The sequence below is a fragment of the Anabas testudineus genome, chromosome 2 (assembly GCF_900324465.2).
Source record: "Anabas testudineus chromosome 2, fAnaTes1.2, whole genome shotgun sequence".
Taxonomy (NCBI): Eukaryota; Metazoa; Chordata; class Actinopteri; order Anabantiformes; family Anabantidae; genus Anabas; species Anabas testudineus.
Window position 1 is genome coordinate 1219493 of NC_046611.1, and position 27944 is coordinate 1247436.

A 27944-nucleotide genomic window follows, 5' to 3' on the forward strand; every position below is an offset into this window, starting at 1 on the left:
TTAAAATTATTTAAATTCATATGATTGTTTTAATATTATTCTACTCTACTATTATTTATTATATCAATGGAAAGATCCAGATATCCATTTAGAGAATATGGAGAGAAAGAAAAAGATAAACACACTGACAACCAGCTGTTCTTTCATTGATCTTTAATGACCGATTTAATCCAAGAGATGATGTTATTAGTTACCACCTGGATTGATTCCATAAATCAGTTCCACACAATGTAAAAGTACAATTTGCATGGATTTGGTTTCTGCAGGATATTTAGTTCAAATGACTTTAGATGATAGTTTTGCAATTTTGAACTAAATAAATGTTTACATTGTAGTGTTTCAACCTCTCTGATAGCATCACAATCAAGGATGTTAAAAGAGTTAAATAACATACATTTTCTATCTCAAGAGTATTAAATTGTCATAAATAGTGTTAAGTAAACAAGGTGAAGGACAAAAATCAGCAGCTGAATTTGATGCATTCAATTCATCAATGAGAAGATTAATCCAAAATCAAAATAAAACCATATTTGCATTAGAAAAATTAAATCACACATCAAGTCATGTCCTCAAAATGGCCAATAAAATAATTGAAAAACTACTGTTCCCTTTTATAATTCTATGAAACTGTTGAAGAATTTGATAATGCAAGGCTAAACCCTGCTAACGTACTGTTCACATTGGTGGAGTTCTCCATGGCTCTAGTCAAAGACACCTGTATTTCTTTTATAGAGCAATCCCACCTGGTGTCACAGTTTTATTTTACAGAGTTAATAACAACGCAATCAGATGCTTCATGCAAGGAACTATGAAAACTCAGAACATAGAGAGACATAAACTATTTTGACACTCATACAGTACATTCATGACTTATTTTTTTGCTTGAGATATTACTAATACGCTGTGTTGTGTTTAATTTGTATTCACCAAAATATAAATAATTCAAGAATAAGAAATCAACACAAAAACAAACTGATAAGGTTCATTCTGGATGTATCATTAACCACAATGTTTACATCGTTTAACATTTCTCTAATTTCTTAGTGAGAGCTCTCTGGCACTGCTTTTAATGTGGAGTCATAGCCATTGAGATGTTCTGTGCATGTCTCTGCTCATGTCTTTCACAGACAGGATTATCTGAGGAGCTGAAGGAGAATCTAAATGTGACATCAGCCTCAAAACCTCTGGGTGAAGTTCTCAGGGAAAACACCTTTGGCTGAAATTTCTTTCTTCTCCAACCACTGAGACTCCTTCAGGCCCATGAGCCAGCCGTCGTCCTGCAGTCGGACAAAGACGTTTCATTGATTACGTTTTGAGAACAAAATAATCTGTCAACATGTGTGTTGCCTGATGAAGGTCTGTGGACTGAAATGTGATTAAAAGTGATGTACACTACTGTTCAAACATTTGGGGTCAGTTAGAAATGTTTTCAAAGAAAAGCAGATTTTTTTTTGAACACATAAGTGTTGTAAAAGGCTATCGTAGCTGTTTCTTAATGGAATATGTGAACAGAGGAGCATCATCAATATCCTACTGGGGTTCAGTAAGAATGTGATTTATTTAAAAGGCTGACTGAATACAAGAAAACTCTTTAAAATAGCTACCACTAGTAGCCTCAGTGTAAAGTTACTAAAACAAACAGAAGGACATATTCTTTATCTATTTATTTATTTATTAAGTTTATGTGAGATACCATCTAAATGTAAATGCAAAGACAAGAGAGTCACTGACCTGTTCATCGGGGTTGTCAAATGCCAAAACCAGCACAACATCTCCAGTCTTTAGCTCCAGCTCGTCACCATCAGTAGCAGTATAATCGTGTATGGCTTTTACCTGGAGTAAAGAGACCCACAAATTAAAATCCTACTCAGTATAAACCCACAGGAAAAAAGAATCGTCTTAGAAATTTCTCTTTCATTTATATAATAATAGATTTTACTGGATGCTAAACATGGACTCTCACCTTGTAGAGGAATCCTGGCGGGAGTTCGCTGTCTGAACCATTGGTCACTGCACTCTGTGGCAAAACAAGCAAAATGTCCAAGTGTCTTATTAAAGAAACCTAAGAAATGATTAATATAGTTGCTAAGACGTGTAATGAAGAAGGTTTGAAGCAAAGAAAAAAGTTTAAAGTCGAAAAAAGAAGGAAGCCAGGAGTAAGTGTTTTGTCAGATTCTTCTCTTGCAGCCTTCACCCTGTGTAAACCTGAGCTTCCTGTGTGGACCTCTGTACAGCCAACTCTACCTGGACCTCCTCCTCATCGCCCTGGTCACTCTGATCCTCATCCCAGTTGGGCTGGGTGTACGACTGAGTACAGACCCCATCATCGCTCCAGCTCTCCCGACCAGGAGTCGTCTCCGTGTCATCCCAACCAGGCTGAGTGTAGCTCTGGGAGTTGCTTGCGTTATAGTCCCAGCCCTTTGAAGCCTCTAGTGCGGACTGGTCATCATTGTGTTCGGGTTCCTGCTCTGCAGCAGTCTGTTTGTGCTGCAAGGTTGGGGCGATGTGAAGCATTGTGATGGGTTTGGAAGAAAGAGGAATCACGGGTGGACGGATGGAAAGCGGGGGTACAGTGTAAAGTAGGTCCCATTTGGTTGGGAAGGGATTTTACAGGGTATCAGGAAGTCACAGATGGTAAATTATTTCAGGCTTATTATTTCAGTTGGAGAGTTTATTTCACAGTCCAAAAATGTGGCAAAATATACAGACGGTATAAATTAGGTTTTATAATGAGGCCAAACAGACAAATCCGTGCTTACCCACGAGTCCCACGACGGCACCTTCCGTCAGGCAGTAAGAGACAAAACAACGAGTGAGGTGAGAGGGCGGAAAACGCTCCCACCAGCAACCAGCACTCTCATGCAGCAACACAAGCTTTATGTCCTCAGCAGTATAGGAATATATGACAATGGAAAACTCTAATATACTGTTTAATAGTAAAACCAGGCTTCGTTTCCAATGACAGTGAAGCTGTTTGTTCCAGTTCAGACATGAGTTATTTCTTGACCATCAGCTGATGATTTGTTACCTCCTGCACCGCACTGTGTCCAATGAGTCCTCGGGTGAAACATCCTTTACTGTATGTTTTTAAGTTCGACCAATGAAAAGAGGAAAACAGACTCTCTGTGCTTTTGATCCATTTTTACTCATTTTGTGTCAGTTTTACGAGCTTTTCTACTTCGCATCTCTTTTTTCTTTTGTGTCTCTCTTGACACATTTCACTCACCAATTTTTTTATTCTGTGACTCATTTTGAAGAATTTGCAGGTGTTTGCTCTTGTTTTGCACGTCGTTGGAGTTATTTTACTAACTTTATGACCCAAAACGTTTACAGTCCTTTCATACAGAGGTTCGTGTCTAGTCAGTAGTCCACCCATAAACCTGTATTACAACATATCACACATCAAGACACTTTGAATAAACCACTACCTTTCTGTCTCTACTCTGTCAGGATCGTTTTAAACATGCATTTTATCAACCAACATCAATAAATCTGATCAGCTAATAAGTTCCAAGCCAAACAAAGAGTGTCTTTGCAGATGTTTACATGCAGTCTACAGTTAGATTGTTAGTTTTATATTGAACAGGTAGGACACTAAAATAAGCTGCATCATTTCTCATTTATTTGAGATTTTCCTAGTTTTTCTTGCCCTGAAGTGTCAGATTTAAGGAACACATCAGGTTTACAGCTGTAATTTGAAGAACATACAATTCTGACCTCTGCTGCATGTAAACAATCTTTGACCTTCGATCTCAACAAAACCCACCAACCTTTGAAGCTGGAAGTGTAACTGGCTGAAAAACCTCCAAATCCCAGTCCAGCAGGTTCACCCCTGAGGGCTCACACTGCTTCACACACACACACACACACACACACACACTCTGGTTCACAATGAGGGGAAAAGGGAACTTCACACCAGCTCATATGTCCTAGTTGAGCAAACAGAAATGATCTTTCCGTGGTCAGTCTGACCTGCTGCGTCCTGGTCGTAGCATCTGTGTTAGCGTCAGGCACTGAGGCCTCGTCCTCATTCTCGAACAGGTCGACATGCTGACGTTTCTGGTCCGGGGACGGCGTCAGTCTGGGTGGAGGTCTACTGGGAGGAGGACCAGGCCTCTGTGCCAGCAGGGTTAAATCAAAACCACACACATGCATGCATGCAACAGCAGAGAGGGAGACAGAGACGCATTGAGAGAGATGATGTGATGGATCCTCACTGAAGGTTAAGAACAACAGCAGGATGCAGCTCGCAGTAAGATGATCGAGCTCTTCATGTGAAGCATCCTGAGTCTGAGTCTGTTATTTCATATTGATCCCTTACCGTTTCTGTATTAGGTTCTGCTCTGTAATTAAGTTGTTTTTACTCTTGTATGTCCATTAGCTTCATTCGTATGTTATAACTTAATAAAATAATACAGTCGGCATAGTTATGGTGTGTTTGTATTTGTTTTTACCTTCGGTAGTGAGCTGGCTGATTCACTGTGGTTGTCTTCTTCGCTGCAGAAGGAGAAAAGGAAGGTTTAAAAGAAGGAATGGGGGTGAAAACGTGCAGGAAAATAAGGGAGAAGTAAAAGAACAAGTAACTGGAACTCTGAGCTCTGTCCACACGAGGGCGACAAGAAGCTTCAAATATCCAAGACAGAGCAAAACATGCACATGTGATCATCTGCAGAGTTATTAACAAGTGTAAAAACCTCAAACACGAGCCAAACAGGAAGTATCACTCCAACGCAAAAGTTAGAAAACCAGAGCAGCTTCACAAAGCTGAACGTCATGGCAGATAATAATGTTGTTTTATATACATACACATGGAAACTGCAATTCACAAATGCCTGCAGCTTAAACCAAATTCAAACTTTTTTTTTATTCAATCAAGCAAATTCCAGGCAGACATGGATCCAAGCGCAGCAGGTTTTACCTCTTTGCGTCTCCCGTCTTGGCTGCTGCAGTATCACCTTTTCTGCAGTAGGGGGCGTTGTGATGGACATTACTCATTTGTTCTTGGGGTCATTAAATGTCTAAAACTCCACAGTTCACTTACTTGAGCTCCCGCTGCTCCTCCAGTTTGGTCATGATGTCGTTCAGGTTTTGGCTCAGCTGAGGAGACAAACGTCAGATGGTTCTGAGTGAATTCTTCAACAGTTGGATCAGTAACACGTGGACGCTTTGACCAACCTTGCTCATTTCTTTGTGGAACTTCTCCTGATGACCTGCCAGGCTCTGGAATGTGTTAACATAGACGCCAACACGGCTGCACGCCCACACACACACATTAAAAAACAAAATACAATACAGGAAATGGTTGTTATTGGAGGAACATTCTGTTAAAGCCTCACCTGTCCCACAGCACTGGAAGCTCGTCTTGTAACTCCACGTTCAGCTCCTCGAAAATCTTCTGAGCGCGGCCCAGATCCTCCTCCGCCTGCACGTGCACAACAAATATTAATTAAACACTATACAGTGCACGTGTAGTGTATTTGTAATGGTTAAAAAAGGTTTATCATGACCGCACGACATGCAGCACACACAGGGTTTAATAACTGCAGGCATGTGAATGCTGTGAGGCGTTCACATGCCTGCGAGGGTGTTTCTGTCCAGTGTACTGTACACGAGCTGCCGTGTACGAAGTCCAAAGATTCATTATTTGCCTCAGTTTGATAAAATGAAATCAACATTCATCCAGTCAATGCAAATAAAATGTCTGATCCAAAACCACTGACAGTCTGAGACCTAAAAGTGATCCACAAAGCTCTAAGTGCTTTATTTGTACCAGACATCTTTCCTAACTGTTTCTCCTTTTATTCTCAATCATTTCTTGCTCATAACTCTGCGCTAAACCTCATCGTGTGGAGACAACTTGAAGCCAGGCCAACAAATTTGGGGTGAGGAGAGGAGTCAGTGATGAACCAGAGTTTCACCTGGTTGTAGAAGAGGTTAGTCTGAGCCACCTGGTGGGCTGATATCAAACCCTGAGCCCAGCTGGGAGCCGCCATCTCCAACAGGGCTGCTGGCTAACCACACACACCATGCAAGACACAGAGAGAGGAGAGAAGGCGAAGAGCGAGGATCCAGAGACATGAAGCGACAGAACGGAACGAGAGAGAGAGAGAAAGATAAAAACAAACAAGAAGCATTCAAAATGAACACATACATGTTAATTAGCATTTAGTCGGAGAGAGGACGCAGCCACTCAAACACATTAATGTCACAGTCATGGACAGATTAAGAAAACCAATCTGTGTCATTTAGTTTTTCTTTGGAATCACTTCAGGAATCATGGTTGTTTTGTGTCCTCATGTCGAGTCTCTGAAGTTGGTTTAAATCTCTCAGTGGTTCATGAGGTTTTCTTTTGTGCTCATTGTGTCTCTGTGGTTATTTCATGTTAACTGACAGTAGTTTCTATTTAACTGTTACTTTAAAGTTCAGTCAAACACACAAACTGCTGACAGGTCAGGTGTGGTTACCTTGGCGATCTTGGCCTCGTCCTTCTTCTTGCCTTTCTGTAGGGAGGCGAAGTGATGCCGGGCGCTGTCGAAGTCCACCATCTTCCTGTTGCGTTTGGCTATACGAGCCTGTGGGAGAGCTCTTGTTTAACACTTCAGGATGCACCCGCTGCTTTTTTACATAGTGCAGCTAAACTAGAGACGCACACACCTTGATTTCGGGAAACTGAGCCAGGTATGAGTCCATGCAGATCATAGATTTGTCCGTGATGCTCTGGTGGAAGTCTAACCACAGAGTGTCTGTGTCCTGAAACCCAGAAACAAACACATTTGATAAGACGATATTCTCCTTTTTCTATTTTCTCACTGTCTGATGATCAGACAGTCTTTTTAAAGGCTCTGATTTTAGAAAGTCTGTAAAGAAATACGATTTTTCTATAGTGTGTACATATATAAATCAATTCAATCTGATTTCTTCTCATTTAAACCTTCTGTCCTGGTCTGAAAGATATTTCTTCCTCACTCTCTGACTCTAACCAGCACATTGACAAAGCAGCATCTATTCAGTTCTACTCGAAGTCCCAACGTGTCTACTGAACCTAATCCACCACTGTTTCCCACATTAGGTCTAAACTGAAACAAGGGGCTCCAGAATAACTGTCTGTTCCCTGTAAAGACGACAGCTGCTCAGCTCGGACCACAGACCGCTGCAGATTTAAACTGTCCTGACGGAAACACTGGTCACTTTCTGCATTTTACCTCCAAGTTATTGTCCATCTCCTTCTCTATCATCTCCTTCAAGATGGAAGGAGAGAAGCATGCGGTGAAGAGAAAGAAAGTGTGTTAGCAGGTAGAAGAGTTAGAACGTGAGGCTGAAATGTGCCTTTAATCCAAACGTGGATAAAACTGAGATTCCACCGAATCATTATGTCAAAGATCAAAGAAGCAGCGTTGAGACTTTTTGAACAGTTGAAGTCGGAGCAGAAAAGAAAAAAGTACAGTAAGAAAAAAGAGGAGCAGTAACTTAGCTTCCTGCTCTCACCTCTGCTGCTGCGTCCAGCTCCTCTTTACCAAACCAGTCGGGTTCGTACATGTCAGCCAGACAGTCCTGCAGCCGCCGCGACGCGTCGTGCATCACTGACACACAAACACACACAACACCAGCCACAATTCACTGTTCTCTGCAAAGCTCCATCATAACACTTCAGCTATACATGAAAATACGACCCAGCAAGACACCAGCAGACGGCGTCCTGCCCACGTCAGGTCAGATCTCAACGTGAGAAGCCACCGAGTTTGTCTTTCAACCTTTTTCAGATCTTTGGTTGAAGAACCACTGATTTGGTCTGAAATGTTGAAGAGAAGTCGCTGTCCCTGTTTGTTCCTCTACATTAGTTTTGAGGAGAGATCTGGTGCCGTGCTGGACGTTTGTTGAACTAAATATGTGAATGCTGAAGCTCGCACTTACTTTTCACTGCTTCCAGGTAGGTTTTCAGGTCTTTCTGCAGTTTGGTGCCTTCTGCCTACAAGAGCAACGCAGCATGTGAACGATATATTTAACAGCGTGGGTAAAATCCTGAGGACTAACTGTGAGGAAAGGCAGAAACACGTCACGTGCTTCCTCTGAAACAGGAGTTTTATCATAAAACAATATGAAGATACTGTTACATCCTTGAAAACCAGGTGAATCAGAAAGAATCTCTGAGTAAAAGCTGCTCCCGACCATCTGCTTGTTGAAGTTGACCACCATCTCCTCAAACGCCTCGTCTCGGGTCTCGTCTGCTTTTCCGAGTTTCTGCAAAACCTGCAGAGAAGTAATAACAGTAACAACAACAATAATAATAACAATAACAATAATAATAATAATAACAATAATAACAATAATAATATTAATAATAATAACAACAATAACAACAACAACAACAACAATAATAATAATTAAATAATAATAATAATAACAATAATAATAATAATAATAATAATAATAACAATAATAAGACACAGACAGAAACATATAAAGATATAAAAGAACCTAAATCACAGCATCAAGCCAGTCACCAAACAACTGGGACAGGAAGCTGACGACAGATTAGTTTCAATAATGTTTTTGTATTTTTAATATTATTTTATTCATGACTTATTATATTTTATTATCTCTATTAGTTCTTATTCTATCAATGATTTGATTTTTGTTTTTATTTCTTTTTAGTCATTTAATCATTTGTCTCTTGTTTAAATTTTTCTTCTTCTGTAGTTTTCATTAGTTTATTGAACACGTCATGATTTAATAAATCAGTCGTTCCACTCTGACGTGTTGACTTGTTTCTGGTCGAACCAGGTCACTGCTGCTTAATCTGATCAGACGATCGACTCCACCTCCTCCACCTGCTGCTGCTCTAATCCTGTGGTGACGGATACACAAACACCACACGACGGAGGGACTTCCCCCAAACACACACACACACACACTGCCAGAGGCTGTTTATAGCTCCCAATGGAAAATACTGCATTCAGTGTTAAGAACAAGTACTGAAGTACTGTTATCTACAAGTACCACTGAAGTACTGAAGTACTATTATCTACAAGTACCACTGAAGTACTGAAGTACTATTATCTACAAGTACCACTGAAGTACTGAAGTACTGTTATCTACAAGTACCACTGAAGTACTGCTATCTAAAAGTACCACTGAAGTACTGAAGTACTGTTATCTACAAGTACCACTGAAGTACTGAAGTACTGTTATCTACAAGTACCACTGAAGTACTGAAGTACTGTTATCTACAAGTACCACTGAAGTACTGAAGTACTATTATCTACAAGTACCACTGAAGTACTGAAGTACTGTTATCTACAAGTACCACTGAAGTACTGAAGTACTGTTATCTACAAGTACCACCTAAGTACTGAAGTACTGTTATCTACAAGTACCACTGAAGTACTGAAGTACTGTTATCTACAAGTACCACTGAAGTACTGAAGTACTGTTATCTACAAGTACCACTGAAGTACTGAAATACTGTTATCTACAAGTACCACTGAAGTACTGAAGTACTGTTATCTACAAGTACCACTGAAGTACTGAAGTACTGTTATCTACAAGTACCACTGAAGTACTGAAGTACTGTTATCTACAAGTACCACTGAAGTACTGAAGTACTATTATCTACAAGTACCACTGAAGTACTGAAGTACTGTTATCTACAAGTACCACTGAAGTACTGCTATCTAAAAGTACCACTGAAGTACTGAAGTACTGTTATCTACAAGTACCACTGAAGTACTGAAGTACTATTATCTACAAGTACCACTGAAGTACTGAAGTACTGTTATCTACAAGTACCACTGAAGTACTGAAGTACTGTTATCTACAAGTACCACCTAAGTACTGAAGTACTGTTATCTACAAGTACCACTGAAGTACTGAAGTACTGTTATCTACAAGTACCACTGAAGTACTGAAGTACTGTTATCTACAAGTACCACTGAAGTACTGAAATACTGTTATCTACAAGTACCACTGAAGTACTGAAGTACTGTTATCTACAAGTACCACTGAAGTACTGAAGTACTGTTATCTACAAGTACCACTGAAGTACTGAAGTACTGTTATCTACAAGTACCACTGAAGTACTGAAGTACTATTATCTATAAGTACCACTGAAGTACTGAAATACTGTTATCTACAAGTACCACTGAAGTACTGAAGTACTGTTATCTACAAGTACCACTGAAGTACTGAAGTACTATTATCTACAAGTACCACTGAAGTACTGAAGTACTGTTATCTACAAGTACCACTGAAGTACTGAAATACTGTTATCTACAAGTACCACTGAAGTACTGAAGTACTGTTATCTACAAGTACCACTGAAGTACTGAAGTACTGTTATCTACAAGTACCACTGAAGTACTGAAGTACTATTATCTACAAGTACCACTGAAGTACTGAAATACTGTTATCTACAAGTACCACTGAAGTACTGAAGTACTGTTATCTACAAGTACCACTGAAGTACTGAAGTACTGTTATCTACAAGTACCACTGAAGTACTGAAGTACTGTTATCTACAAGTACCACTGAAGTACTGAAGTACTGTTATCTACAAGTACCACTGAAGTACTGAAGTACTGTTATCTACAAGTACCACTGAAGTACTGCTATCTAAAAGTACCACTGAAGTACTGAAGTACTGTTATCTACAAGTACCACTGAAGTACTGAAGTACTGTTATCTACAAATACCACTGAAGTACTGAAGTACTATTATCTACAAGTACCACTGAAGTACTGAAGTACTGTTATCTACAAGTACCACTGAAGTACTGAAGTACTGTTATCTACAAGTACCACTGAAGTACTGCTATCTAAAAGTACCACTGAAGTACTGAAGTACTGTTATCTACAAGTACCACTGAAGTACTGAAGTACTGTTATCTACAAGTACCACTGAAGTACTGAAGTACTGTTATCTACAAGTACCACTGGAGTACTGAAGTACTATTATCTACAAGTACCACTGAAGTACTGAAGTACTGAAGTACTATTATCTACAAGTACCACTGAAGTACTATTATGTATAAGTACCACTGAAGTACTGAAGTACTATTATCTACAAGTACCACTGAAGTACTGAAGTACTATTATCTACAAGTACCACTGAAGTACTGAAGTACTGTTATCTACAAGTACCACTGAAGTACTAAAGTACTGTTATCTACAAGTACCACTGAAGTACTGAAGTACTGTTATCTACAAGTACCACTGAAGTACTGCTATCTAAAAGTACCACTGAAGTACTGTTATCTAAAAGTACCACTGAAGTACTGAAGTACTATTATCTACAAGTACCACTGAAGTTCTGAAGTACTGTTATCTACAAGTACCACTGAAGTACTGAAGTACTGTTATCTAAAAGTACCACTGAAGTACTGAAGTACTATTATCTACAAGTACCACTGAAGTTCTGAAGTACTGTTATCTACAAGTACCACTGAAGTACTGAAGTACTGTTATCTACAAGTACCACTGAAGTACTGAAGTACTGTTATCTACAAGTACCACTGAAGTACTGAAGTACTGTTATCTACAAGTACCACTGAAGTACTGAAATACTGTTATCTACAAGTACCACTGAAGTACTGAAGTACTGTTATCTACAAGTACCACTGAAGTACTGAAATACTGTTATCTACAAGTACCACTGAAGTACTGAAGTACTGCTGCCTGGTGTTCGTTTTCAGCCCTAAAATACTCACTCGGGTTATTAAGAGAGAGCGGGAAGAGGCCGGGGGGCTGTGGGGTGGCTATAGATAGATACGCCCCCCCCCCAGCAGAGAGGCATGCTGGGAGTTCTGGGAGGGAGGGACAGGTGTTCAGGATTCAAATGACTACATGTAGAGTCTGTCGTACATTTTCTGACACCGTGTGGTCCATAAACATTTGGACGTCAGCAGCACAGAGACTCGGAGTGATTCAGGGTTCACGTCTCTCGTCCCGACGCTGCGTAGATTCTGTTTAACTGTAAAAACACCGAAGGGCCCGGCCCTCAGGCAGCACTGCATCAGAAACAGACACGGTTCTGTGACTGCTCACACAAAGAACCCCCCCACATATCAACAAGACCCAGAAACACTCTGAGCTGAGCTCATCTCACATGCACTGAAGTGAAGGTGAAAACTCGTTATCACACCGTGGCTCAGTAGTAAAAGAGTCTGAGCGCCATGTTGTACAATTTCTCATCAATATATGTTCTGCTTTTATTTTTCATTCACTCGTCCAACTGACTCAGGAACGAACGCAGAGACTCCGACTCTGTTCGACCCTGGACCTGTAAACCCAGTACAGATCTACATTATTCTGTGTCTGTGCACCAACATACTGCATCTCCCTCTGGAAAGGTTCAGAACTGCTTCATCGTGGCTGAAGATGAAGGGACTTCTGTCAGTGTCCACATACTCGGTAGGTTTTTACATTTCTGTGAATCTTCCAGCTCATTTTAGATCTTATTAAGAAACAGACGCTCCGATTCAGCCGGAAGAAAAGAGTAAGAAATATAAATATAATATAAATATAAGAAAAGAGTCCACTCATCTTCTTCTTCTCTTTCGGCTTTTCCCATCAGGGGTCGCCACAGCGAATCATCCTTTTCCACCTAAATCTATCATGAGCATCTTCTACCCTAACACTAGCCAACCTCATGTCCTCTGTTATAACATCCATATATCTCCTCTTTGGTCGTCCTCTTGCCCTCCTGCCTGGCAGCTCCATCTCCAACATCCTTCTACCAATATACTCACTATCCCTCCTCTGAACATGTCCAAACCATCTCAGTCTGGCCTCTCTGACTTTGTCGCTAACTCAGACAACGTGAGCCGTCCCTCTGATGTACTCGTTCCTTATTCTGTCTAACCTGGTCACTCCTAAGGAGAACCTCAACATCTTCATCTCTGCTACCTCCATCTCAGCCTCTTGTCTCTTTCTCACTGCTACCGTCTCTAACCCATAGAGCAGAGCTGGTCTCACCACTGTCTTGTACACCTTTCCTTTGAGTCTTGCTGACACTCTTTTGTCACACAACACTCCTGACACTTTCCTCCACCCGCTCCAACCTGCCTGCACTCTCCTCTTCACCTCTTTTCCACACTCTCCATCACACTGAACTGTTGAACCCAAGTACTTAAACTCCTGCACCTTCTTCACCTCAGCCCCCTGTAACCTAACACTTCTACCTTGATCCCTCTCGTTCAGACACATGTATTCTGTCTTACTACGACTGACCTTCATGCCTCTTCTTTCCAGAGCAAACCTCCACCTCTCCAGCTGTTCCTCTACCTGCTCTCTACTCTCACTGCAAATCACAATGTCATCCGACAAACATCATTGTCCAGGGAGATTCCTGTCTGACCTCATCTGTCAGCCTGTCCATCAACATAGCAAACAAGAAGGGACTCAAAGCTGATCCTTGGTGTAGTCCCACCTCCACCTTGAACTCCTCTGTCTGACCTACAGCACATCTCACCACCGTCATACTTCTCTCATACATGTCCTGAACTAGTCTGACGTACTTCTCTGCCACTCCAGACGACCTCATACAGTACCACAGCTCCTCCCTCGGCACCCTGTCATACGCCTTCTCTAAATCTACAAAGACACAATGCAGCTCCTTCTGACCATCTCTGTACTTTTCCATCAACATTCTCAAAGCAAAAATGGCATCAGTGGTGCTCTTACGGGGCATGAAACCATACTGCTGCTCACAAATCTCCACCTTCTTCCTAAGCCTGGCTTCCACTACTCTTTCCCACAGCTTCATTGTGTGGCTCATCAACTTTATTCCTCTATAGTTGCTGCAGTCCTGCGTGTCACCCTTGTTCTTAAAGATCGGAACCAGAACGCTTCTCCTTCATACCTCAGGCATCTTCTCACTCTCTAGAATCCTATTGAACAAACTGGTTAGAAACTCCACTGCTGTCTCTCCTAAGCACTTCCACACCTCCACAGGTATGTCATCAGGACCAACAGCCTTTCCACTCTTCATCCTTTTCAGAGCCTTCCTAACCTCATCCTTTCCAATCTCTGCTATTTCCTGCTCCACAACATCCACATCTTCCTCCCTTCTTTCCCTGTCATTTTCCTCATTCATCAGATCCTCAAAATACTCCTTCCATCTTTTCTGCACACTCTCCTGGGTTGTTAGCACCTTTCCATCTCTGTCCTTAATCACCCTTACCTGTTGCACATCCTTCCCATCTCTATCTCTCTGTCTGGCTAGCCTGTACAAGTCCTTCTCTCCTTCCTTTGTGTCTAACCTGTCATACAGCTCATCGTAAGCTTTCTGTTTGGCCTTTACCACCTCCCTCTTCACTCTACGCTGCTGCTTCCTTGTACTCCTGTCTACTTTCCTCAGTCCTTTCTACATCCCACTTCCTTCTAGCTAACTTCTTCCTCTGGACGCATTCCTGTACTTCCTCATTCCACCACCAAGTGTCTTTACCTTCTTTCCTCTTTCCAGATGACACACTTGGCACCTTCCTACCTGTTTCCCTGATAACTTCTGCTGTAGTTTCCCAGTCATCTGGAAGCTCATCCTGACCACCCAGAACCTGTCTCAACTTCTGCCTGAATTCCTCACAAGTTTCTTCATTCTTTAACTTCCACCACTTGGTCTTCTTCTCTGTCTTCCCTCTCTTCTTCTTCCTGACCTCCAGAGTCATCTTACACACCACCATGCGGTGCTGTCTGGCTACACTCTCTCCTACCACCACTTTGCAGTCACTAACCTCTCTCAAATGACCTCGTCTACATAGGATGTAGTCCACCTGTGTACTCCTACCTCCACTTCTGTATGTCACTCTGTGTTCCTCTCGCTTCTGGAAGTAAGTGTTGACTACAGCCATTTCCATCCTCTTAGCAAAGTCCACCACCATCTGTCCTTCCAGATTCCTTTCCTTCACACCAAACCTGCCCATCACCTCCTCATCACCTCTGTTGCCCTCACCAACATGCCCATTGAAGTCTGCTCCAACAACAACTCTCTCTCCTCTGGGGATACTCTCTATGACCTCATCAAACTCACTCCAGAATCTCTCCTTCTCTTCTAACTCACAGCCAACCTGTGGCGCATACCCACTGACTACATTCACCATCACCCCTTCAATTTCTAGCTTTATGCTCATCACCCTGTCTGAGACTCTTTTCACCTCTAGAACATTGTTCACAAACTCCCCCTTCAAGATCACTCCTACCCCGTTTCTCTTCCTATCCACACCATGGTAGAACAGTTTGTATCCTCCTCCGATACTACGTGCCTTGCTGCCCTTCCACCTTGTCTCCTGCACACACAGAACATCTACCTTCCTTCTCTCCATCATGTCTGCCAGCTCTCTGCCTTTCCCTGTCATCGTACCAACGTTAAGAGTCCCTATTCTCAGATCTATGTTCCTGCCTTTTCCCTTCTCTCTCTGACCACGAACCCTTCTGCCTCCCCTCTTTCTTCGACCAACAGTAGTCAAATTTCCACCGGCACCCTGTAGGTTAACAGCATCGGTGGCGGTCGTTGTTAACCCGGGCCTCGACCGATCCGGTATGAAAGTCTAAAAGAGTCCACTCATATGAAGCAAAAATACAGTGTCGTACTCGTTCTCATGGACAACTGTAACTGAAACTAACTGGAACTAACTGGAACTAACTGAAACTAACTGGAACTGAAACTAACTGAAACTAACTGGAACTAACTGGAACTAACTGAAACTAACTGAAACTAACTGGAACTAACTGAAACTAACTGAAACTAACTGGAACTAACTGAAACTAACTGGAACTAACTGAAACTAACTGGAACTGAAACTAACTGGAACTAACTGGAACTAACTGGAACTAACTGAAACTAACTGGAACTAACTGGAACTAACTGAAACTAACTGAAACTAACTGGAACTAACTGAAACTAACTGGAACTAACTGAAACTAACTGGAACTGAAACTAACTGGAACTAACTGGAACTAACTGGAACTAACTGAAACTAACTGAAACTAACTGGAACTAACTGAAACTAACTGTAACTAACTAAAACTAACTGTAACTAACTAAAACTAACTGTAACTAACTAAAACTAACTAAAACTAACTAAAACTAACTGGAACTAACTGGAACTAACTGTAACTAACTAAAACTAACTGGAACTAACTGGATCTAACTGAAACTAACTGAAACTAACTGTAACTAACTAAAACTAACTGGAACTAACTGGAACTAACTGAAACTAACTGAAACTAACTGTAACTAACTGTAACTGAAACTAACTGTAACTAACTGTAACTGAAACTAACTGAAACTAACTGGAACTAACTGGAACTAACTAAAACTAACTGAAACTAACTGAAACTAACTGTAACTAACTGAAACTAACTGTAACTAACTAAAACTAACTGTAACTAACTGAAACTAACTGTAACTAACTGTAACTAACTGTAACTAACTAAAACTAACTAAAACTAACTGGAACTAACTGAAACTAACTGTAACTAACTGTAACTAACTGTAACTAACTGTAACTGAAACTAACTGAAACTAACTGTAACTAACTAAAACTAACTGTAACTAACTGTAACTAACTGTAACTAACTGTAACTGGAACTAACTGAAACTAACTGTAACTGGAACTAACTGAAACTAACTGTAACTAACTAAAACTAACTGAAACTAACTGAAACTAACTGTAACTAACTGTAACTAACTAAAACTAACTAAAACTAACTGGAACTAACTGAAACTAACTGAAACTAACTGTAACTAACTGTAACTAACTGTAACTAACTGTAACTGAAACTAACTGAAACTAACTGTAACTAACTGAAACTAACTGTAACTGACTAAAACTAACTGTAACTAACTGTAACTAACTGTAACTGAAACTAACTGAAACTAACTGTAACTAACTGAAACTAACTGTAACTAACTAAAACTAACTAAAACTAACTGGAACTAACTGGAACTAACTGAAACTAACTGTAACTAACTGTAACTAACTGTAACTAAAACTAACTAAAACTAACTGTAACTAACTGAAACTAACTGTAACTAAAACTAACTGTAACTAACTGTAACTAACTGTAACTAAAACTAACTGTAACTAACTGTAACTAACTGAAACTAACTGTAACTAACTGAAACTAACTGTAACTGAAACTAACTGTAACTGAAACTAACTGTAACTAACTGTAACTGACTAAAACTAACTGTAACTAACTAAAACTAACTGTAACTGACTAAAACTAACTGTAACTAACTGTAACTAACTGTAACTAACTGTAACTAACTAAAACTAACTGAAACTAACTGAAACTAACTGTAACTAACTGTAACTAACTGTAACAAACTGTAACTAACTGTAACTAAAACTAACTGTAATTAACTGTAACTAACTGAAACTAACTGTAACTAACTGAAACTAACTGTAACTGAAACTAACTGTAACTGAAACTAACTGTAACTAACTGTAACTAACTGTAACTAACTAAAACTAACTGTAACTGACTAAAACTAACTGTAACTAACTGTAACTAACTGAAACTAACTGTAACTAACTGTAACTAACTGTAACTAACTGTAACTGAAACTAACTGAAACTAACTGTAACTAACTGAAACTAACTGTAACTGACTAAAACTAACTGTAACTAACTGTAACTAACTGTAACTGAAACTAACTGAAACTAACTGTAACTAACTGAAACTAACTGTAACTAACTAAAACTAACTAAAACTAACTGGAACTAACTGGAACTAACTGAAACTAACTGTAACTAACTGTAACTAACTGTAACTAAAACTAACTAAAACTAACTGTAACTAACTGAAACTAAATGTAACTAAAACTAACTGTAACTAACTGTAACTAACTGTAACTAAAACTAACTGTAACTAACTGTAACTAACTGAAACTAACTGTAACTAACTGAAACTAACTGTAACTGAAACTAACTGTAACTGAAACTAACTGTAACTAACTGTAACTGACTAAAACTAACTGTAACTAACTAAAACTAACTGTAACTGACTAAAACTAACTGTAACTAACTGTAACTAACTGTAACTAACTGTAACTAACTAAAACTAACTGTAACTAACTGTAACTAACTGTAACTAACTGTAACTAACTGTAACTAACTAAAACTAACTAAAACTAACTGGAACTAACTGAAACTAACTGTAACTAACTGTAACTAACTGTAACTAACTGTAACTAACTGTAACTGAAACTAACTGAAACTAACTGTAACTAACTGAAACTAACTGTAACTGACTAAAACTAACTGTAACTAACTGTAACTAACTGTAACTGAAACTAACTGAAACTAACTGTAACTAACTGAAACTAACTGTAACTAACTAAAACTAACTAAAACTAACTGGAACTAACTGGAACTAACTGAAACTAACTGTAACTAACTGTAACTAACTGTAACTAAAACTAACTAAAACTAACTGTAACTAACTGAAACTAAATGTAACTAAAACTAACTGTAACTAACTGTAACTAACTGTAACTAAAACTAACTGTAACTAACTGTAACTAACTGAAACTAACTGTAACTAACTGAAACTAACTGTAACTGAAACTAACTGTAACTGAAACTAACTGTAACTAACTGTAACTGACTAAAACTAACTGTAACTAACTAAAACTAACTGTAACTGACTAAAACTAACTGTAACTAACTGTAACTAACTGTAACTAACTGTAACTAACTAAAACTAACTGTAACTAACTGAAACTAACTGTAACTAACTGTAACTAACTGTAACTAACTGTAACTAAAACTAACTGTAACTAACTGTAACTAACTGAAACTAACTGTAACTAACTGAAACTAACTGTAACTGAAACTAACTGTAACTGAAACTAACTGTAACTAACTGTAACTAACTGTAACTAACTAAAACTAACTGTAACTGACTAAAACTAACTGTAACTAACTGTAACTAACTGAAACTAACTGTAACTAACTGTAACTAACTGTAACTAACTGTAACTGAAACTAACTGAAACTAACTGTAACTAACTGAAACTAACTGTAACTGACTAAAACTAACTGTAACTAACTGTAACTAACTGTAACTGAAACTAACTGAAACTAACTGTAACTAACTGAAACTAACTGTAACTAACTAAAACTAACTAAAACTAACTGGAACTAACTGAAACTAACTGAAACTAACTGTAACTAACTGTAACTAACTGTAACTAAAACTAACTAAAACTAACTGTAACTAACTGAAACTAAATGTAACTAAAACTAACTGTAACTAACTGTAACTAACTGTAACTAAAACTAACTGTAACTAACTGTAACTAACTGAAACTAACTGTAACTAACTGAAACTAACTGTAACTGAAACTAACTGTAACTGAAACTAACTGTAACTAACTGTAACTGACTAAAACTAACTGTAACTAACTAAAACTAACTGTAACTGACTAAAACTAACTGTAACTAACTGTAACTAACTGTAACTAACTGTAACTGACTAAAACTAACTGTAACTAACTGTAACTAACTGTAACTAACTGTAACTGAAACAAACTGTAACTAACTGTAACTGACTAAAACTAACTGTAACTAACTGTAACTAACTGTAACTGACTAAAACTAACTGTAACTAACTGTAAACTAACTGTAACTGACTAAAACTAACTGTAACTAACTGTAACTAACTGTAACTGACTAAAACTAACTGTAACTAACTGTAACTAACTGTAACTGACTAAAACTAACTGTAACTAACTGTAACTGAAACAAACTGTAACTAACTGTAACTGACTAAAACTAACTGTAACTAACTAAAACTAACTGTAACTAACTGTAACTAACTGTAACTAACTAAAACTAACTGTAACTAACTGTAACTGAAACAAACTGTAACTAACTGTAACTGACTAAAACTAACTGTAACTAACTGTAACTGACTAAAACTAACTGTAACTAACTGTAACTGAAACAAACTGTAACTAACTGTAACTGACTAAAACTAACTGTAACTAACTAAAACTAACTGTAACTGACTAAAACTAACTGTAACTAACTGTAACTGAAACAAACTGTAACTAACTGTAACTGACTAAAACTAACTGTAACTAACTAAAACTAACTGTAACTGACTAAAACTAACTGTAACTAACTGTAACTAACTGTAACTGAAACAAACTGTAACTGACTAAAACTAACTGTAACTAACTGTAACTAACTGTAACTGACTAAAACTAACTGTAACTAACTGTAACTAACTGTAACTGACTAAAACTAACTGTAACTAACTGTAACTGAAACAAACTGTAACTGACTAAAACTAACTGTAACTAACTAAAACTAACTGTAACTAACTGTAACTAACTGTAACTAACTGTAACTAACTAAAACTAACTGTAACTAACTGTAACTGAAACAAACTGTAACTAACTGTAACTGACTAAAACTAACTGTAACTAACTAAAACTAACTGTAACTGACTAAAACTAACTGTAACTAACTGTAACTAACTGTAACTTAAACAAACTGTAACTGACTAAAACTAACTGTAACTAACTAAAACTATCTGAAACTAACTAAAACTAACTGTAACTGAAACTAACTGAAACTAACTGTAACTGACTAAAACTAACTGTAACTGACTAAAACTAACTGAAACTAACTGTAACTAACTGTAACTAACTGTAACTAACTGTAACTGAAACTAACTGAAACTAACTGTAACTAACTGTAACTGAAACTAACTGTAACTAACTGTAACTGACTGTAACTAACTGTAACTGAAACTGACTAAAACTAACTGTAACTGACTAAAACTAACTGAAACTAACTGAAACTAACTGAAACTAACTGTAACTAACTGTAACTAACTGTAACTAACTGTAACTGAAACTAAACTGAAACTAACTGTAACTAACTAAAACTAACTGTAACTAACTGTAACTAACTGTAACTAAAGTTTTAATGCCTCTGTCCGCAAATGTTGAACTCTGTCCTGAGTACAAATACTCACACTTACAGTAATAATACTTAATTAAAGGGAAAGTTCTGCATTTAAAATGTGACCTAAGTAAAAGTTTAAACAGGAAAATGTCTCTTCTCTCTGTAACTGACTAAAACTAACTGTAACTGACTAAAACTAACTGTAACTGACTAAAACTAACTGTAACTAACTAAAACTAACTGTAACTGACTAAAACTAACTGCTACTAACTAAGTAACTAAAACTAACTGTAACTGACTAAACACTGTAACTGACTAAAACTAACTGTAACTGACTAAAACTAACTGTAACTAACTGTAACTGACTAAAACTAACTGTAACTAACTGTAACTGACTAAAACTAACTGTAACTAACTGTAACTAACTGTAACTGAAACAAACTGTAACTAACTGTAACTGACTAAAACTAACTGTAACTAACTGTAACTAACTGTAACTGACTAAAACTAACTGTAACTAACTGTAACTAACTGTAACTGACTAAAACTAACTGTAACTAACTGTAACTAACTGTAACTGACTAAAACTAACTGTAACTAACTGTAACTGACTAAAACTAACTGTAACTAACTGTAACTGAAACAAACTGTAACTAACTGTAACTGACTAAAACTAACTGTAACTAACTAAAACTAACTGTAACTAACTGTAACTAACTGTAACTAACTAAAACTAACTGTAACTAACTGTAACTGAAACAAACTGTAACTAACTGTAACTGACTAAAACTAACTGTAACTGACTAAAACTAACTGTAACTAACTGAAACTAACTGTAACTGACTAAAACTAACTGTAACTGACTAAAACTAACTGTAACTAACTAAAACTAACTGTAACTAACTAAAACTAACTGTAACTGACTAAAACTAACTGTAACTGACTAAAACTAACTGTAACTAACTAAAACTAACTGTAACTGACTAAAACTAACTGTAACTAACTGTAACTGACTAAAACTAACTGTAACTAACTGTAACTGACTAAAACTAACTGTAACTAACTGTAACTAACTGTAACTAACTGTAACTGAAACAAACTGTAACTAACTGTAACTGACTAAAACTAACTGTAACTAACTGTAAACTAACTGTAACTGACTAAAACTAACTGTAACTAACTGTAACTAACTGTAACTGACTAAAACTAACTGTAACTAACTGTAACTAACTGTAACTGACTAAAACTAACTGTAACTAACTGTAACTGACTAAAACTAACTGTAACTAACTGTAACTGAAACAAACTGTAACTAACTGTAACTAACTAAAACTAACTGTAACTAACTAAAACTAACTGTAACTAACTGTAACTAACTGTAACTAACTAAAACTAACTGTAACTAACTGTAACTGAAACAAACTGTAACTAACTGTAACTGACTAAAACTAACTGTAACTAACTAAAACTAACTGTAACTAACTAAAACTAACTGTAACTAACTGTAACTAACTGTAACTAACTGTAACTGACTAAACTAACTGTAACTAACTAACTAACTGTAACTGACTAAAACTAACTGTAACTAACTGTAACTGAAACAAACTGTAACTGACTAAAACTAACTGTAACTAACTGTAACTAACTGTAACTGACTAAAACTAACTGTAACTAACTGTAACTAACTGTAACTAACTGTAACTGACTAAAACTAACTGTAACTAACTGTAACTGACTAAAACTAACTGTAACTAACTGTAACTGAAACAAACTGTAACTAACTGTAACTGACTAAAACTAACTGTAACTAAACTAAGTAACAACTGTAACTGAAACAAACTGTAATTAACTGTAACTGACTGAAACTAACTGTAACTGACTAAAACTAACTGTAACTGACTAAAACTAACTGTAACTAACTGTAACTGAAACAAACTGTAAACTAACTGTAACTGAGTAAAACTAACTGTAACTAACTAAAACTAACTGTAACTGACTAAAACTAACTGTAACTAACTGTAACTAACTGTAACTGAAACAAACTGTAACTGACTAAAACTAACTGTAACTAACTGTAACTAACTGTAACTGACTAAAACTAACTGTAACTGACTAAAACTAACTGTAACTAACTGTAACTGACTAAAACTAACTGTAACTAACTGTAACTGACTAAAACTAACTGTAACTAACTGTAACTGACTAAAACTAACTGTAACTAACTGTAACTGAAACAAACTGTAACTAACTGTAACTGACTAAAACTAACTGTAACTAACTAAAACTAACTGTAACTAACTGTAACTAACTAAAACTAACTGTAACTAACTAAAACTAACTGTAACTAACTGTAACTAACTGTAACTAACTAAAACTATCTGTAACTAACTGTAACTGAAACAAACTGTAACTAACTGTAACTGACTAAAACTAACTGTAACTAACTGTAACTGACTAAAACTAACTGTAACTAACTGTAACTAACTGTAACTGACTAAAACTAACTGTAACTAACTGTAACTAACTGTAACTGACTAAAACTAACTGTAACTAACTGTAACTGAAACAAACTGTAACTAACTGTAACTGACTAAAACTAACTGTAACTAACTGTAACTAACTGTAACTGACTAAAACTAACTGTAACTAACTGTAACTAACTGTAACTGACTAAAACTAACTGTAACTAACTGTAACTGAAACAACTGTAACTAAACTGTAACTGACTATAAAACAAACTGTAACTAACTAAAACTAACTGTAACTGACTAAAACTAACTGTAACTAACTGTAACTAACTGTAACTTAAACAAACTGTAACTGACTAAAACTAACTGTAACTAACTAAAACTATCTGAAACTAACTGTAACTAACTGTAACTGAAACTAACTGAAACTAACTGTAACTGACTAAAACTAACTGTAACTAACTAAAACTAACTGTAACTAACTGTAACTAACTGTAACTAACTGTAACTAACTGTAACTGAAACTAACTGAAACTAACTGTAACTAACTAAAACTAACTGTAACTAACTGTAACTAACTGTAACTAAAGTTTTAATGCCTCTGTCCGCAAATGTTGAACTCTGTCCTGAGTACAAATACTCACACTTACAGTAATAATACTTAATTAAAGGGAAAGTTCTGCATTTAAAATGTGACCTAAGTAAAAGTTTAAACAGGAAAATGTCTCTTTGAGTCTAATGTGATTCGTGTGAGGTGTAATGCCCCAGAGCATGCTGGGAATCCAGAGGAGTGTGGTGGTGACAGGGGAGGAGGAGGTGGTGCCCTTTAGCAAGCAGCCGGAGACCGGGTGTGGTGCTGGGAGTCACAGAGGCAGGACTCCAGGACACCAGCTGAACTCCCCACCCAGTGGAGGAAAGTACATGTACTGAAGTACAGTTTTAACATTGTACTTTCACTCCTTTATACGTGTACTTTGACCAAGAACCGTGATACTGTTACTTCGACTTAAGTACAGGAGTAAAGGAACGTAAATACTTCCTCCACAGTACCATGAACTGTCTGGCAGCTAAATTTGAAATAAAAATCAAATTTTCATCTGCACAGTAACAGAAACTTCAGTGTTCCTCTAAAATTTAAAGTAAAATGTAAAATAGTAAATGTACAGTAGTAAATGTACAATAGTAAATGTACAGTAGTAAATGTAAAATAGTAAATGTACTGCAGTAAATGTACAGTAGTAAATGTACAGTAGTAAATGTACAGTAGTAAATGTGAAATAGTAAATGTACAGTAGTAAATGTAAAATAGTAAATGTACAGTAGTAAATGTACTGCAGTAAATGTAAAATAGTAAATGTACAGTAGTAAATGTGAAATAGTAAATGTACAGTAGTAAATGTACAGTAGTAAATGTAAAATAGTAAATGTACAGTAGTAAATGTACAGTAGTAAATGTAAAATAGTAAATGTACTATAGTAAATGTACTGCAGTAAATGTACAGTAGTAAATGTAAAATAGTAAATGTACAGTACTAAATGTACAGTAGTAAATGTAAAATAGTAAATGTACAGTACTAAATGTACAGTAGTAAATGTACAGTAGTAAATGTAAAATAGTAAATGTACTATAGTAAATGTACTGCAGTAAATGTACAGTAGTAAATGTAAAATAGTAAATGTACAGTACTAAATGTACAGTAGTAAATGTACAGTAGTAAATGTAAAATAGTAAATGTACTATAGTAAATGTACTGCAGTAAATGTACAGTAGTAAATGTAAAATAGTAAATGTACAGTAGTAAATGTACAGTAGTAAATGTAAAATAGTAAATGTACAGTAGTAAATGTACAGTAGTAAATGTAAAATAGTAAATGTACTATAGTAAATGTACTGCAGTAAATGTACAGTAGTAAATGTAAAATAGTAAATGTACAGTAGTAAATGTACAGTAGTAAATGTAAAATAGTAAATGTAAAATAGTAAATGTACAGTAGTAAATGTACAGTAGTAAATGTAAAATAGTAAATGTACTATAGTAAATGTACTGCAGTAAATGTACAGTAGTAAATGTGAAATAGTAAATGTACAGTAGTAAATGTACAGTAGTAAATGTACAGTAGTAAATGTGAAATAGTAAATGTAGAATAGTAAATGTACTGCAGTAAATGTACAGTAGTAAATGTACAGTAGTAAATGTACAGTAGTAAATGTGAAATAGTAAATGTAGAATAGTAAATGTACTGCAGTAAATGTACAGTAGTAAATGTACAGTAGTAAATGTGAAATAGTAAATGTAAAATAGTAAATGTACTGCAGTAAATGTACAGTAGTAAATGTACAGTAGTAAATGTGAAATAGTAAATGTACTATAGTAAATGTACTGCAGTAAATGTACTGCAGTAAATGTACAGTAGTAAATGTACTGCAGTAAATGTACAGTAGTAAATGTGAAATAGTAAATGTACTATAGTAAATGTACAGTAGTAAATGTACAGTAGTAAATGTACAATAGTAAATGTACTATAGTAAATGTACTATAGTAAATGTACAGTAGTAAATTTAAAATAGTCTATCTGTCTTTCTGTCTCTCTCTCTCTCTCTATCTGTCTGTCTCTCTGTCTCTCTCTCTCTCTCTCTCTGTCTGTCTCTCTGTCTCTCTCTCTCTCTCTCTCTGTCTGTCTCTCTGTCTCTCTCTCTCTCTCTCTCTGTCTGTCTGTCTGTCTCTCTGTCTGTCTCTCTCTCTATCTGTCTGTCTTTCTGTCTGTCTTTCTGTCTTTCTGTCTGTCTCTCTGTCTGACTGTCAGTGGAGCTGGCTGAGGTGAGGGGTGGAGGGCAGCGTGCCAGCAGACAGACAGCTGAAGCCGACGGCCCCCTCCTCCACCTCCTCCACCCTCAGAGGGAAGATGATACTCCGACCTCGTCTGCAGCAGCTGAAGCGTCGGCGCGGCCTGAAGGTTTGTCAGAGCTACAAAATGCTGGTTTCTGTCCTCGGACATGAGGGAACTTCATCCATCGGCAGCCAAGAGTTCCCCTGACCCCCACCAACAGTTTCCCAGAATGAAAAACTATAAGACCATGAACCGGATTCTGTTTCAGCCACAATGAACCAGAGTGAGTGTGGAACAGTATCTGGAGCACTTTGACCAGCTGAAGGTAAAACAGCAAAGAAACCAACAGGAGAAGAAAGCTGCAGGAAACAGCTGACAGAGCTTCACCAGAGAAGACACCAGCATGTTCCGTAGCCTCACACGGTCCCCTATGAAACTCACACTCGACTTGTTTCAAGTCACGTTTTTCTGCATTCTGATGTTTGATGGGAGCACGAACGAAGCCTGGAGACTGGAGATCTGCAGACTTCCATGTGATTTGCAGTTCATTCATTGACAGCCTGCACTGTTCCTAATAAAGTGAAGCTGATTTCCAGTAACGGCAGATTTCCATTGGCTCTTTAAACTGCTGCATTTTAACCTCCTGGTGAAGCTGAAAGTCAAATGTACAGAACACGTTTTAAAATGAGTGGTGAGAAATGTGCAGCTGCTGCCGGGACGGAGCAGAGACTAATTAGAGGAGTGTTCGAGTTACAGGTTTGATCCCAGTGTCGCTCAGTAGCTGCGACTCCACACTGGAAACTGGAAATGTGAAGGAGTGAGTGAGTTCAGCTCTCCTGGTGGTTGGAGCCTAAACCAAGCAGAGTGATTGGGACACAATAAGAACTGAGGCTGTGGGTCAGGTTCCATTTAGTTCAGTACAACTCTTCTCCTGAGAACTTTCTGTCTTCTTGAACTGACGTAAAGATGAAACACGTTTCTCACACTTCAGTGGTTTCATTTCCTAATTATTTTTCCCTTTAGTAATAAACTGCAGGAGGTAAAGGTTTGTTTGAAATGTGAGGAGATTAAAATGACCTTAACCTGTGACCCCCCCATTCTGTGTTCACACTGCAGCTCTGCCTCAGGTGGAACTTCACTTTGTTCAGATTCTTCCATCCTTCAACCATAAAAACTGAAATGAGCTCATCACTGGCTGATATTTGGAGATAAGAGCTGGGGGGTTGGGTTTCACCCTGACAGCGGGACACTGTGTCCTGACGCAGACTCCTACCTTCTCCTGCGCCCTGTTGAGCCTCTTCTGGACGTTGATGGCCAGTTTCCCGGCGGTGACCCCTTTCCCTGTCTCGGCCATGTCGCACGGTGTGGAGGGCTGCCCGGGCTTCGTGTCAGGTCCGGCGGAGAAGAAGAGAGACAGCGGGAGAAATGTCGCTGGAGGAGCCCCCCCCCGGAAACGGACCGTGCGTAAAAGCTCTAATCCGCCTGTTAAAGGCGCACAGGTAACTTCACTTACACACAACAGAAACAGGTGGAGTTAGGAGAAGAGAGCACGTATCTCCCTGTTCTTGGCTCTCACTGTTAATTGATGGAGACTTGAGCTCGATGTGGACTCAGATTAAGTTTCCTCAGTCACCTCTTAAAGGCGCAGCGCGGTGGTAAAATTAGCGGACAACTGCTGCTCACAACCAGCTGGTGTCGTCACACACGAGCCTTATTTTAGAGTGGATGTC

The 27944-nt window shown here is 37.8% G+C and overlaps 1 protein-coding gene across 4 annotated transcripts; it reads right to left on the reverse strand.

Annotated features, from left to right (window-relative positions):
• Nucleotides 1-142: 142 nt before the first annotated feature.
• On the reverse strand, nt 143-27831 carry bin1b (bridging integrator 1b). 4 transcript variants are annotated; one of them, XM_026361417.1, is made up of 15 exons: nt 27488-27831; nt 8167-8247; nt 7912-7966; nt 7486-7580; nt 6655-6750; nt 6465-6572; nt 5337-5422; nt 5176-5251; nt 5042-5097; nt 4919-4960; nt 4455-4497; nt 3973-4116; nt 1964-2017; nt 1732-1833; nt 143-1277 (listed from the first exon to the last, which is right to left on the reverse strand). In XM_026361417.1, exons 1-15 carry the CDS (start codon nt 27566-27568, stop codon nt 1176-1178), a joined length of 1221 nt encoding a protein of 406 aa, XP_026217202.1. In that variant the 5' UTR covers nt 27569-27831; the 3' UTR covers nt 143-1175. The 4 variants fall into 4 exon arrangements, with proteins under 4 accessions (XP_026217202.1, XP_026217203.1, XP_026217204.1 ...); XM_026361418.1 differs by lacking the exon at nt 4919-4960 and having other exon boundaries at nt 27488-27830; XM_026361419.1 differs by lacking the exon at nt 3973-4116 and having other exon boundaries at nt 27488-27829.
• Between the last annotated feature and the right edge of the window lie 113 nt (nt 27832-27944).